The 14,427-nt window shown below is 54.5% G+C and overlaps 1 protein-coding gene across 1 annotated transcript in view; it reads left to right on the top strand.

Moving 5' to 3' along the window:
* The first annotated feature begins 1,435 nt into the window (after window positions 1–1,435).
* Window positions 1,436–14,427, top strand: part of LOC101531585 (fer-1-like protein 4) — a 28,102-nt gene continuing 15,110 nt past the window's right edge. The window contains 21 exon segments of the mRNA XM_058679885.1: window positions 1,436–1,514; window positions 1,793–1,848; window positions 2,172–2,260; window positions 2,359–2,458; window positions 4,498–4,589; window positions 4,739–4,780; window positions 5,059–5,223; window positions 5,633–5,693; window positions 5,802–5,933; window positions 6,057–6,119; window positions 6,204–6,288; window positions 6,514–6,673; window positions 6,840–7,023; window positions 7,116–7,302; window positions 7,712–8,067; window positions 8,342–8,450; window positions 8,621–8,798; window positions 8,886–9,006; window positions 9,411–9,511; window positions 12,823–12,910; window positions 12,983–13,099. Of these exon segments, the coding sequence (XP_058535868.1) occupies window positions 1,436–1,514; window positions 1,793–1,848; window positions 2,172–2,260; window positions 2,359–2,458; window positions 4,498–4,589; window positions 4,739–4,780; window positions 5,059–5,223; window positions 5,633–5,693; window positions 5,802–5,933; window positions 6,057–6,119; window positions 6,204–6,288; window positions 6,514–6,673; window positions 6,840–7,023; window positions 7,116–7,302; window positions 7,712–8,067; window positions 8,342–8,450; window positions 8,621–8,798; window positions 8,886–9,006; window positions 9,411–9,511; window positions 12,823–12,910; window positions 12,983–13,099 (2,565 nt within the window).

Consider the following 14,427-nt stretch of genomic DNA (forward strand, 5'->3'; position numbering starts at 1 on the left):
GTGGATGGCTGCAAAAGGCCCTCAACATACAGTTTCTGTCTCTTAGCATGGGCTCAGACTTACAGATAGAATCATTCCTGGGCCCAGTGCAGTAGCCTAGCAGCTAAAGTCCGTGCCTTGCATGCCCAGGATCCCATACGGCGCCGGTTCTAATCCAGTGGCCCCACTTCCCATCCAACTCCCTGATTGGAGCCTGGGAAAGCAGTGGAAGACTGCCCAAAGCCTTGGGACCCTGCACCTGTGTGGGAGACCTGGAAAAGGTTCCTTGTTCCTGGCTTCGGATTTCCAAACTAGATTAACTGCCTGGTTAAACATTCTCATAACACTTCTCATAGAACTTATTGTGATGGGCCCTGCGTGGTAGCCTAGTGGCTAAGGTCCTCACCTTCAATGCGCTGGGATCCCGTGTGGGTACTGGTTCTGGTCCCAGCAGCCTTGCTTCCCATCCAGCTCTCTGCTTGTGGCCTAGTAAGCCATTCAAGGACAGCCCAGAGCCTTGGGACCCTACACCTCCCTGAGAGACCTGGAAGAACTCCAGGCTCCTGGCTTCAGATTGGGGTGCAGCTCCGGCCATTGCGGCAGCTTGGGGAGTGATTTAATGGACAAAAGATCTTCCTTTCTGTCTTTCCTCTCTGTATATATGACTTTTAAATAAAAAGAAAGAAATATTAAAAAAAGATACCATCATTCCTTCAATGGGCTTGACAATTGTGCACCTGCTTAAGGGATCTAACAGAGAAGTTCTGTGCTCTGAGAAATTCATGCATATTCACTATCATATAGATCACATCCAAGGTTTGCAGGTTCTCTGTCTGGGGTATAGGATCCCTTGAGCTTTCTAGGACTGTAAGTTAAGGGCCTCTGTTGCATTGATCAACTGCTATGTGCAAGCTACAGACATAAAGTCAATTGTCCATTCGTTCATTCATTCATTTAATGAATCTGTCAAACACCTATAGCACAAATGCTGGCCGGCGGGAGCATTTATTCATCTATCCATTGACCTAGCTAGTGTTTTGAGGGCCTAATAAGTGCAGACCCTGAGCTGGACACTGAGAACAGAGAAAGGAGGAAAGAGCAGCATCAAGTTCATGGTCTTGAGGCCTCCTAGGTGGGCAGTAACCAGGCTGGAATCCTGCCCTCTTACTCCAGCTCTCCCTAAGCCATCTCCCCCTCTACAAGGATGCAGGATGGAGGCTAACACAGCCCTGCCAATCTGCAACTGGTTCAGGCAAGCAGAATGGGCCTGACCCCAGGGACCTCACCCCCATCTCTTGGTTCTCCCCTGCCTTTCCCTATGACCACTGGGCCTGCTGCCTGTGTGTTTGACTAAAGGGCAGGGATTGCTGAACCTGCTGGGTGAGTCCAGTGAGTCAGAGGCGATTCAGGTGGGCAGGAGGGCAAGCAGACACAGTGAGCCACTGGCACTGGGGCTATGGCACTGACCGTGTGTGTGCGGCGTCTTACGGGACTGCCAGGCACCCATGACCGGCAAGTCAAGCTCAGCTTTCGAGGTGAGATATGTGGGGGTGCTCTAAGAAGTTTGGGAACTGGGGTGGGGGTCTCTGGATCCTGAAGTCCCTACATCTGCAATGATCCCTCACTATCTGTATAGCCTGTTTCCTGTCTCTCTTCCAGCCCTATATCTCCAACTCACTGTCTCCATCCCTTCTCATCTTGTAAGGGTCCATTGAGAAAGGGGGGTGCCTGGACATCGGGCCAAGGGTGAGGGATGTGGATGCTTTTTGGGGATGTGAAGAGCAGAGAAATGACTAGTATCAGTTCTGAGCAGGCTCTACCCAGAAAACAAGGAAAATCCACTGTGGTCGGGAAGCAGACATCGGCGAGGTCAGTACAGTTTGTTCCTGGATGGCGAACTGGCCATATCCATACTTGAATTCAGGGGCTCATGCTGGGGTTTCAGAAGCATAGCCTGAGGAGATGGGGTCTGTCACAGCACTGAGAGGTCAGACCCACTTGTGGAAAAGTCACCCCTGATTTGGGGTCAGTCTTCTCACACTGAGAGGATCAGCCCCAGGTTTGGGCAGTCAGTTCTGGAGGGAGCTCTAAGTCTGGAGGATCAGTTTCTGTCTCGGGTTTGGGAACAGGCTCTGGACTGGGGATTTGGGTTAACCCAGCACCAGGTGTCACACGCTCCCTCCTATGTCTAGCTGTTCCGTTGGCCCCACTACGGGGCTCCGCTGGCTGGGGAGTGTCTGTCTGTGCGAGTTGTCAACTGCAGCCGCGTGTTCAGTCCCAGGTGAGCAGGTCTGGGGAGCCAGCGCTGAGGGTGGGAGTGGGGTGGCTTGCTGCTGCCACTCCCCGGGTCACTCTTCTGTTTTGTTGCCACTTCTGCAGGTCTCTGGGGACCTTGGTAATCTCCCTACAACAGTTAGAGAGTGCTGGGCATTTGGTGCTACGGGAGGCCCTTGTGGATGAACATCTGCGCGTGTCCCCGGTGAGTGTACCTGCTGTCCATTGCCCCACCCTCACTTCTACTTCACAGACAGGAACAACCTTTCTCCCTCACCTCCGACTCTGGGCTCCTTTCGCCACAGTACCTGCTTGGATCTCCCATGGGCCAAGAACCACGGTTAACTTGGGCCCAGGGGTGTGACAGTGGGGGAGAACAGTTGCTCCCTGACCCTGAAGCAGGTTTGGTTCTTGTGGAAGACAAGGTTAAACCTGGTTGGATCTTTCTGGAGTTTCACAGAGGATGGAAACTCACACAGTAGTAGAAATAGACATGGCCTCAATCTCAAATCTGCTTTTTTTTTTTTCCAACTGAAGTTATTTAGTATCTCCAAGAGGCTTGGTCATTACATAATATAATCACACCTAGTACTGAATTTTTGATTTTGTTTTGTTTTAAGATTTCATTTGAGGGCCCAGTGCTGTAGCCTAGCAGCTAAAGTCCTTGCCTTGGGCCCGGCGGCGTGGCCTAGTGGCTAAAGTCCTCGCCTTGACCGCCCCAGGATCCCATATGGGCACCGGTTCTAATCCCGGCAGCTCCACTTCCCATCCAGCTCCCTGCTTGTGGCCTGGGAAAGCAGTCGAGGACGGCCCAATGCATTGGGACCCTGCACCCATGTGGGAGACCTGGAAGAGGTTCCAGGTTCCAGGCTTCAGATTGGCGCACACCGGCCGTTGCGGCTCACTTGGGGAGTGAATCATCAGACGGAAGATCTTCCTCTCTGTCTCTCCTCTCTGTATATCTGACTTTGTAATAAAATGAATAAATCTTAAAAAAAAAAAATAAAGTCCTTGCCTTGCACATGCTGAGATACCATATTGGCACCGGTTCTAATCCTGGTGGCTCTGCTTCCCATCCAGCTCCCTGGTTGTGGCCTGAGTAAGCAGTCAAGGATGACCCAAAGCCTTGGGATCCTGCACCCATGTGGGAAGTCTGAGTGAGGCGCTGGGATCCTGGCTTCAGATCGACTCAGCTCCATCTGTTGCAGCCACCTGGGGAGTGAGTCATTGGACAGAAGATCTCCCTCTCTGTCTCTCCTCCTCTATATATCTGACTTTCCAGTGAAAACAAAATAAATCTTAAAAAACTAATTTTCATTTGAAAGGCAGTATTACAAAGAAAGAAGGAGTAACAGAATCTTTCATCCATGGATTCATTCCACAAAATGGCTGCAACAACCAGAGCTGTGTCAGTCCGAAACCAGGAGCCAAGATCTTCCAGGCCATGTGTTTGGGCCATTCTCTGTTGCTTTCCCAGGCAGTTTAACAGGGAGGTGGACTGGAAGTGGAGGATCCAGGATTTAAACAGGCACTCATATGAGAAGTTGGCACTGCAGATGAAGGCTTACCATGATAAGTTACAGCAATGGGCGCCATCATTCTCAGTTGAGCTCTTATCACAGCAAGTGCTCTGCTGAGCAACGAGGAGTCCGCAGCAAGCAAAACTAGACAAGGATGTGCCCTCCTGAAGTAGCCTGTCTACAGAGGGTGGCAGCCAATAAACAAATACTGCCAATAGGAGCGTAAAGTTGCTACCAGCCAATGTTACAAAGCAGCTAGTGGAGTTGAAAGTGGTTTCCTAATTGCCAGAAAAGATTCCCTGCGGGAATACTGCTTGAGCCCTGCCCAGAAGGATGGTGGGTTCTATCAAGTGGGAATGGGGCTGGTGGAGGATATTCCAGGCAGACAACCTGGCATATGCATGAGCCTGCTCCCCAAAGGGAGTGCAGCTGGGGTGTGGAGCAGCAAGAGGACCTGCAATGAGAAGGAGCCAGGAAGGAGCAGTCAGGCCACATAGAGCCGTGGAGTCCACAGCCAGGCCCTTCTGAGAGAGACAGGGCATTAGGAGCTGTGTTTGGCCTTCTGAGGCGGTAAGTTATAAATGGTGAAGTCCATCACAGACTGTAGGTGGGCATCATCATGGATAAACGCAGGCTGGAAAACCGCCTCTGTGAGGCATCTGGGGGCCTCTCTTTGTTCCAGCAAAGTCTGAGGAGTTGTAGGGGACACTGTGTCTGCTTCTAGATCCAGGTGGAGCTTGACCTGAAGTACCAGCCGCCAGAGGGTGCCACTGGAGACTGGGCAGAGGAGGACTTTGGAGCACCCATTCGGGACAGGTACCCCCGCCCCCACATCATAAGCAATGCCTGGAAGTGGTCCCCAGTTCCATCCTGAATCTGCCAAACACTGGAAACCCCTGGATGTCTACTGGGCTGCGGATCTGCATTAAGGTTTAGCCCTCTCGTTTTGTTTCTCCACCTTTCAGCTCTGAGTTAATCATCCCCAATGTTGGCTTCCAGGAGCTTGAGTAAGTATACAGTGTACGGGATGACCTGGGTCACTGGGGCCTGTCCTGGGGTTAGCAGCCTGTGGTGTGGGGTGTCCCAGGGTTAACTCCAGGGTCAGAGCTCAATCCTCCTGGAGTTAGGCATTAGTTCTAGAATTTGAAGTGTCTCAAGGTTAGAGGTCTGATTCTGTAGGATTAGTCTGAGGGTCAGAGGTCAGTCCTGGGATCAGGAAAGTCAAGGGCTTTGCAGGGATAAATGACAGGTCCCAGGCGATGTCTCTTGAAACCCTTCGCATCAGGCCTGAGGAGGCCCGACTGGAGCGGCAGGCGGTGGCTTTGGGCCGGCGGCTGGCTCGAAGCCTGGGCCAGCAGGACGATGAGGACAACGAGCTGGAGCTGGAGCTGGGGCTGGAGGATGAACCTGATGTGGAACTGTCCGGGGTCATGTTCAGTCGCCTCAAAAGGTACCCCGTGGCCCCTGAACACCTGCTCCCACACCTGCCACTGAGTCAGAGGATCTCCCCATACCTTTGGCCCCATGCCCATCCTCTCACAGACATCTGGTCCCAGAGGAGGGTCCAGGGTGGTTTCCCTGTGGTCAAGTTGGGTCACTGACAGGCACAGACCCTGGCAAGCTGGGTTAGGTCGGTTTGCACAGGTACCTGAGTGGGCCAAGTCGTGTCTCCAATCTCAATGCCCACATCTTTGAGAAGTAAACATGTGGTTTTATGGCTTCAGGGACGAGTCAAATGCAGGTGTAGGATTGAGATGGGGGCAGGATCTAGGGAAGCTCAGGGGGCCAGGAGACCCCCACTCAGCCCAGAGCAGGGCAGGAACAGGGCAAGTGAGCACTGACCCTGGACTTCCCTGCAGCCGTTCCCGGGGCCTGACCCGCGGGGATCCCTACCAGGCATCCAGAGCCCAGGAATTCCAGGTACCCCCTCATTACTTTCCCACCTCCAGCCTGCTTGTGGGAGCCCCACCTTGTATTCTGCCACCAGCAATTGCATCTTCCTTTCCTCCTTTCTCTGCAATCCGTCAGGTGGGGGTCACGGTGCTGGAAGCCCAGAAGCTGGTGGGCGTCAACATTAATCCCTATGTGGCTGTGCGGGTCGGGGACCAACGCCGAGTGACCACCACCCAGCGTGGGACCAATTGCCCCTTCTACAATGAGGTAGGTGGGTGGGTCTGCGGAAAAGGGCAGAATGTGAGGTGTCCCAGAGTTGTCTATGGGGCTGGGGACAGCTGGTGTGAACCCCTCGATCTCTGCCCTTCTCTTGCTGTTCCTCCAACCCAGTACTTCCTGTTTGAATTCCACGAGACCCGGCTTCGACTCCAGGACCTGCTGCTGGAGATCACGGTGAGGGGGGTCACAGCTGAGGGTCTCCCCCTGTAAGGGGGAAGGGTGCGGAAGCTACTCGGGGCTAACACCACCTCCCCCCAGGCTTTCCACTCACAGACTCTCCCCTTCATGGCCACCCGCATTGGCACCTTCAGAATGGACTTGGGTATCATCTTCGACCAGCCAGGTACCGAGCCCTCCTCTCTTGGCACCAGCCAGCCCGACCCCCTCTCCACGGGTCAGGGGCCTGCCTGGCCTGGGATGCACTCCCTGAAGGGCTTGCTGTTCTTCTGTGCCGCCGAGTTCCTCCTCCCTGAGCAGCGGCCCAGAGCTCGGCCTGGGCCATGACCAGAAGCTTGCCTCGCAGCATTCCTGAGCTGGGCTTCCTCCTCTGCCCACCCCTCTCCCCCAGATGGCCATTTCTACCAGAAATGGGCTCCACTGCACGACCCCCAGGACACCCGCACCGGCATCAAGGGCTTTGTCAAGGTCACGTTGTCTGTGAGGGCGCGCGGGGACTTGCCTCCTTCCCTGCCGCCCCCGGGGCCGGGGCACAGCGCGGACATCGAGAAGTGAGCAGGGCAGAGGTGCAGGTGGCTGGCGATGGGGAAGAAGGGGCGTGGCTCCGAGCGAGGGGTGTGGTCTCGAGGGCTAGTCCATCCAGCGGGAGGCGTGGTCTCCATGTGGGGGCGTGTCTCGGGCTGGGGACGGCCCGCCCTCAGCACCCTTGCTCCCCAGGAACCTGCTCCTGCCGCGCCGGGTGCCGGCCGAGCGGCCGTGGGCGCGACTCCGTGTGCGCGTGTTCCGCGCCGAGGGGCTGCCGGCGCTGCGCTCCGGGCTGCTGGGGAGCCTGGCCCGCGCCCTGCACGACCAGCGCGTCCTCCTAGACCCTTACGTGAAGGTGTCTTTCCTGGGACAGCAGGCAAGAGGCTCCCGCGCCCACACACCCCTCACCCCTCACCTCTAACCCCTCACCCCTCACCCCTCACCGGTGCACGCCACCTGCTCCTGCAGGGCGAGACGTCGGTGCGCAGTGAGGCAGTGGCGCCGGAGTGGAACGAGCAGTTGAGCTTCTTGGAGCTCTTCCCGCCGCTGACACGCGGCCTTCGCCTGCAGCTGCGGGACGATGCGCCCCTCGGCGACGTGGCCCTCGCCACGCACGTGCTGGACCTGAGGCAGATCTCCCACCCAGGCCGCGCGGGTGAGCCTTGGTCGGCCTCGTCCACGTCGTCCGCCTCAGAGCCTGGGTTGTCCAGGGGTCTCGCCCTCCTCATCAAACCCATTCTAGGCTCCTAGCTCCGTGCAGCGGCTGGGTAACACACAGGGACCTGTCCTGTCGCCCTCTGGGGTGTGAAGCCGCTTTTGTTTCTGGAGTCTAGACCACAGCAGCCTGCCCGGTGGCCGCCACAGCAGGGACCTCCTACATGCACTGTGCTCCACTTCCACTCCCCTCCCCTGCTAGCTTGGTCCAGGGACCTTCAGCACTGCTTTGGTGGTGCCAGGACCGGCACTTCCCCTTCTGGGAGGGGTTAAAGACGTGGCCCATGAATGGACCTGGGGCCCACCCACCATGCGCTCCCCTCCAAAGTCCTGTTTTTGTCCTCCTACAGCGGGGTTTAACCCCACCTTCGGCCCGGCCTGGGTGCCCCTGTATGGCTCACTCCCCAGCCGGGGGCTCCGGGATGGTCTTCAAGATCTCAACGAGGGCTTTGGCCAGGGGATTTGGTTCCGTGGGCGACTGCTGGTGGCCGTGTCCATGGAGGTGTTGGAAGGCAGGGCTGAGCCTGAGGGCCCCCAGGCCTCAAAGGGGTCCAGGTTGTCCCGACTTACCCGAAAGAAGAAGAAAGCCAAGCACGGCCAGGCCCCTTCGGGGGCTCCGGCAGCGGCCGCTGGCTCCAGTGCAGAGGGGCCCGACATTCCCAGCGCCGTGGAGGTGGAGGTGGAAGAGCTGCTGCCCCTGCCAGAGGTGGGGGCTGGGATTGATAGTCGAGGGAGTGGGGTCGCTCTAGGGTGTAGTCCTTCCTCCTCTTCCTCAAACACATGGGCGGTGGAGGGTGTCAGTGTGGTGGCCTGAGTGGCATGCAGTGTGGATGCTTTGTGTTCCTGCATGTGCATGTTGCAGGGGACCCGGAGGGAGGGTGGAGGCCTGCAGTGCCTTCCAGACCTTGGTGCAGGTTTTTGTGTGGGTTTTGTGAACCAAAGGCATTAAGGGGCCTATTCCCACCTGACTCCTCCCCCAGAACGCCCTGGCACCCCTCCAAGACTTCCTGCTTTTTGGTGTGCTCTTCGAGGCCACCATGATTGATCCTGCGGTGGCCTCCCAGCCCATCAGCTTCGAGATTTCTATCGGTGCGTGGCCTCCTGGGACCCCTGCGGGCCACGAGTTGAGGGTGGTCAGGTTTTGGGTTCCTGCACTGCAGCCAGGAATGGGGTCAGACTCCCATTGAGACGGAGGTCATTAACGAAGGAGGTGTGCTCCTCCTCGAGCGGCCTCCCTGACCCCTGTGGCCCGGAGGCAGGTCGTTCGGGCCGACAGGAGGAGCGTGTGGGCCGGGGTTCTAGGGCCGGACAGGAACCTGAGAGCACTGAGGCAGAGGTGCAGCCTCTGCTGGACTTAGAAGTGGGGATGGAGCAGGAGCAAGAGGAGGAGGAGCTGGGCACTCCTGCTCAGCAACCTGAGCCCATGGATGGCAGCGGGTGAGTGGCTGGGTTATTGGAGGATGGGAAGGGGGCGATAGGGAACCAAGCCTCCAGCAAAGCCTTTGCTCCTGTCCTCCCACCCAGGCCATACCTCTGCCTGCCCCTGCGGCACCGTAAGCCATGCGTGCATGTGTGGAGCCGCTGGGAGGACTACACGTGGCGCCTGCATAGTAGCAACTGTGTGCTCAAAGTGGCCGAGCGACTGGTGAGGGCCAGGGAGACGCTGGGCCTTAGGGAGACTGGGCAGGCTTGGCCATTGATGGCGCCTGGGGCCATGGCCTTTGATGGAGCACTGGAGTAAGGCTAATGGGCAGAGCACCACGGCACCAGAACCCTGGTCATGCCAGGCCAGAGGGCAGCTTCAAGGAGCAGAACTGAGGGCAGGGAATCAGACTTGCTGCAGCCAGGTGGGGGTAGGGTGAGGATGGGCGGGGCCCACAGGTAGGGGGCCAGGAGGCAGCTATAAAAACGGAATCACCAACCCCTGTGGAGGTGAAGAAAGGCTGGCCAGAGAGGTGTGATGGTGCTGGATGGGGTCTCACAGAGAGGGAACAAGGGTTGGGGAATAGGCACCCCAAGGCTCTCTGATCCTCTTGCTGGTGTGCACAGGACCTGGGGCTGCAGGAGGTGGAGAAGATGCAGCGCAGGCCGGGGCCTGGGGCCTGCGCACGGCTCAAGCAGGCACTGGAAGAACTGGTGGCTGGGAGCAGGTGAGCTGAGAGCCAAGGCCTGGCTGCTGCTGATCGCCGAGCCAGTGTGGGTGGGATGCTGGAGGCTCACAGTGGCTGACCAGGGCAGTGCGTGTGCGTGATGCTTTGCAGGGGAGTAGTCAGGATGTGTTTATCCTTAAGAAAAGTCGTGGGCCACTCTTAGACCCTCTGCTGCCTTCTGTCCCAAGAGAACTCAGTTTTCCAGGCTCCTGAATCAGGCTTACAATGTTTCCTTCCTCCTTGGCATCCCTTGCCCTTCTCCACACTTGTTCCCACTAATGGCCTCTCCTGCTTTAGAGGAACGCGGCTGCCTCACTTCTTCCATGCAGTCTGCACCTGCTGGTTTCTACACCTGCCTGCCCCTCTTCCTTCTGTTGTAGCGGGGTATGTATCTCCGCCCCAGTAGCTGAAGCTGTGAGCTTGGCTCTATCCCCCCTCTCCTACAGCAGGAATTTGCTCAGCTACTGCAACCACAGAAACATGTTCTAGTCACTTCCATCTTGGACCCTCACTGTGCTTTAGGTCATTAAGTCTCTCTTTAAGATGTTCCTCTCAAAAATATTCACAGCACTCTGGCAGACAGCGTGTGAGGCCCAAGAGTTCTGTCTACAAAAATCCAGAAGCCTCTTCCATTCCAGGGAGAGAGTGGGACAGAGAGTGAATAGAGACACAGATAAGATCATGTGATCAAAGAGAAGTGTGTATGATAAATAGGATAAATGCTAAGGGGGAAACAGAGCTGGGAAGCATTAGAGGAGCTGCTGCTTAGAGTGGGTGGAGGAGGGGAGCCCAATGTTAAGGTGGTGTTAGGAAGACCAAGTGGCCCGCCACGTGCGGAAGGGGAGTGCATGCAAAGCTCTCAAGGCTGGCGTGTTGGAGGAAGAGCTGGAAAATCAGCAGTGAGTAGAGTGGATGGGCCTGGAGGGGGCAATGGAAAGAAGGAGCTGGGAGGATCATGTGGGAGTCTCGTGGGATCCTGTAGTGAGCTTGGCTGTTGCTCTGTGTGGGATGGGAGACCACTGTGGGTTCTGAACAGAAATGTTCTAAGGTGTCCTTGAAAAGGATCAGCATGTGGGGAGAGTGTGTCAGGGAGGGAACAGGGGGATCCCTCTGTGGAGCATTGTGATGTTCCAGGTGATAGAAAAGGGTGAACTGAATTCAGGATGACTGCAGTGGAGGAGGAGTGCCACATGTGGATTCAGGGGAAATGTGGAGACAGTTGTAGGGATTGAAGTCATAGCATAAGCAGGGAGTCATGAATGACAAATGAAAGAGTCTTTGAGATTTTGGCCTGCACAGCCATGTAGACGGTGCTATTTGAGCAGTGGGAAACAGGAGGGGAAGGGGGCAGGCTCATGGGAACAGGGTGTGTTTGTGTGTGTGTAGCTCGTCTTTGACTTATTAACTTTCTCACACATGTGAAATATAAACGGACACATCTGGGAGGCAGTTAGCTGTGTGAGGGGAGTGGCAGGGAGAATTCTAGGGAGAATTCTAGAAGTTAGGGACCTGTAATTTAGTAGTTGGGTTGTTACAATCATCTAGGCAGTAGAGAACTCAGGACCTGGAGGACCCCAGCATTTAAGGGCAGGATGCAGGAAAAGGAATCCACTATGGCACTGACCAGGGGAGGCAGTGAGATAGGTTGGAGGTGCTCACTATTCTCCACTTTTTCTTCTTCTTCCTCTTCTTCTTCTTTTTTTTAAAGGATATATTTATTTTTATTGAAAAATCATATGCAGAGGGGAGAGACAGAATGATCTTCTGTCCGTTGATTCATTCCCCAAGTGGCTACAACAGCTGGAGCTGAGCTGATCTTAAGCCAGGAGCCAGGTGCTTCTTTCATATCTCCCATGTGGGTGCAGGATCCCAAGGCTTTGGACCTTCACTGCTTTCTCAGGCCACAAGTAGGGAGCTGGATGGGAAGCAGGGCTGCCTGGGCATGAACCAGCGCCCACATGGGATCTTGGCACATGCAAGGCGAGGACTTTAGCCACTAGGTTACTGCACCAGGCCATTTGCTCCACTTCTGATCCAGCTCCCTGCTGATGCACCTAACAAAGCAGTTAGAAGATAGCCTGATGACCCAGTGCAGTAGCCTAGTAGCTAAATACTCGCTTTGCATCTGCCAGCATCTCATATAGGCACTGGTTCGTGTCCTGGGTGCTCCATTTCCCATCCAACTCTGTGCGTGTGACCTGGGAAAACAACAGAAAGCCCAAAGCCTTGGGACCCTGCACCCACATGGGAGACCTGGAAGAAGTTCCTGGCTCCTGGCTTAAGATCAGCTCAGCTCTGGCCATTCCAGCCACTTGGGGAGTAAACCAGCAGATGGAATATCTTTCTCTGTGTCTTTCCTTCTGTCTGCAAATCTGGATTTCCTATAGAAAATAAACAAGTCTTTAATAATAATAATAAAACAGATGGCCCAAGTGTTTGGACTCTTGCCATTCATGTGGAAGACCCAAGATGAAGTTCCTGGCACGTGATCATAGTGGCCATTTGGGGAATAAACCAGCTGACAGAAGATCCTCTCTTCTGTCTCTCTTTTTCTCCCTTCTCATCCCTGCCCTTGTCACTTCCCCTGCCTCTTGCTCTGCCACTTTGTCTTTCAAATACATACACACATACATAAAAACTCTGTAAAATATTCATGGAAGTCCCCCAAATGATAAGCCTAAAGATTCTATATTCAGGGTCTGCGGAGAAGTTGAGATTTTTTTTTTTTAAAGAATCGTTTATTTGAAGGTCAGAGTTACAGAGAAAATCTTTCATCTTTTGGTTCACTCCTAAAATGGCTACCATGGCCAGGATTGGACCAGGCTGAGGCCAGGACAAGGAGCCTCTTCTGAGTATCCCATGTGGGTGCAGGGACCCAAGTGCGTGGGACATCTTCTGCTACTTTTCCAGGAACATCAGTTGGGGGCTGGATTGTAAGTAGAAAAGCTGGGACTTGAGCCAGCATCAATATAGGATATGGTGTCACTTAAGGTGTAAGCTTAACTTGCTATGCCACAACACTGGCCCCAGTGATTTCTAATGACCAACCAACTGAAATGGATTGGTCCTGAGGCCATACTTGACATATCCAGGATGGTGGATAAATAGTGGTGAGCTCTGGGTTTCCAAAGTGAGGCTGGCCTTCAAGAACTGGGGAGAGGTCCAAGCAGGGGAGGCCATTCTTGGACAAGGAAAAGCACCTCTTTTGAGAACATGATCGAGGGCTTTGCGGGGCTCCCAGGGAAACAACCCCGAGGGGTCACATTCTCTCTTCTCATTCCCTGCTACTTTGTGTGCCCCATTTCCTGCAGACAGTTTTGCCTTGGTGCTGAGCGCAGGACCATGACTCGGCCCAACTCCCTGGATCGCTGCCGAGGGAAATTGCTAACTCACAGCATGGTAGGGGTCAGGGAAGGGAAGTGGGGCACTCAGCAGGGGCTCTGCATTCATGCTGTTTGCTTACCTTTCCAGAACCTGTTGGCAAAGCAAGGACTGTGGCTTCTAAGGGGCCTGAGGCAGGGCAACATGAAAAAGAAGGTGGCGTTGGCCAAGAAGCTCCTGGCGAAACTGCGCTTTCTGGCTCAGGAGGTAATATCTCACCTGCCCAATGTTCCTTTCCTGCAAGCATTTGGAGCATCCCATAAACAACTGGTGCAACGGTAACATTCGTGCTTGGCAGTGATGCCAGGGCTGAGGTCTTTTGCTTTGGGCATAGGACCAAGCTCCTCTGTGAGCTGCTAGAGGTGAAAATGAGAGTTTTAGGGCCAGGCAGCGACCTTGGGGATATGCATGCTCTGTGGATGAAGACTTGCAAAGCCTCCTGGGTGTGGCCTTCCTGGTCAGAGGTTTGAAACAGCACGCAGTGAGGAATGGTGGGAGTTCGTGCTATTGAAGAATTCCCTCTGCTAAGCATCTGTGTGTGTTACCTTGTGCGAGTCTCCCAACTCCCCGCAGCAGGGGCTGCCCTTGTTGACAGCAGCAGAATCTGAAGTTTAAAAATAGAGAGCAACTGGTCCATAAAGCTAAGCAGAGCTAGGCTCCAAAGTCAGCTCTTCCTGGACTCTCTTGCTCCATCTTCCCTGTGTAGCAGGTGTCTTGGGTGCTGGAGCTGAGGGTATAATCAAGGTCAAGCATCCAGAAGCTGGGATTTGGTGTTAGAGTTCAAGGTCTAAGCTGGAGTTTAATAAGCCAGGAAGAATAAACAGCACGTGCAAGCCTGGGACTTGAAGGCCTTGCAGCTGGAAGACAGGTCAGAGACTTCAGCACATTCAATTGCACTACAAATTTTGAACAATTAGAGAGGGCAAAATTTTTTATAAAGATTAATTTTGTTATTGTTATTAAGGGTTTATTTATTTTTATTGGAAAGGCAGATTTAAAGAAAGGAGGCGAGACAGAGAGGAAGATCTATCAGTTGATTCACTACCCAAGTTGGCCCACAATGGCTGGAACTAAGCTGATCTGAAGCCAGGAGCTGCTTCTGGGTCTCCCACATAGATGCAGGGTCCCAAGGCTTTGGGCCACCCTCCTTTGCTTTCCCAGGCTACAAGCAGGAAGCTGGATGGGAAATGGGGCATCGGGGACACGAGCTGGTGCCCATGTGGGATCCTGACATGTGCAAGGTCAGGATTTAGCCACTAGGCTACCATACCAAGCCCAATTTTGTTATTTTTTACTTGAGAGGGAGAGAGTAAGAAAGAAATAATTTTTAAAAAGATTTATTTATTTTTATGGAAAGTCAGATATACAGAGAGAAGGAGAGACAAAGAGAAAGATCTTCCGTCCTCTGATTCACTCCCCAAGTGGCTGCAATGGCTGGAGCTGAGCCGATCTGAAGCCAGGAGTTTCCTCTGTGTCTCCCACGCGGGTACAGGCTCCCAAGGCTTTGGACCATCCTCCACTGCTTTCCCAGGCCA

Source organism: Ochotona princeps, chromosome 22 (genome assembly GCF_030435755.1).
Source record: "Ochotona princeps isolate mOchPri1 chromosome 22, mOchPri1.hap1, whole genome shotgun sequence".
Taxonomy (NCBI): domain Eukaryota; kingdom Metazoa; phylum Chordata; class Mammalia; order Lagomorpha; family Ochotonidae; genus Ochotona; species Ochotona princeps.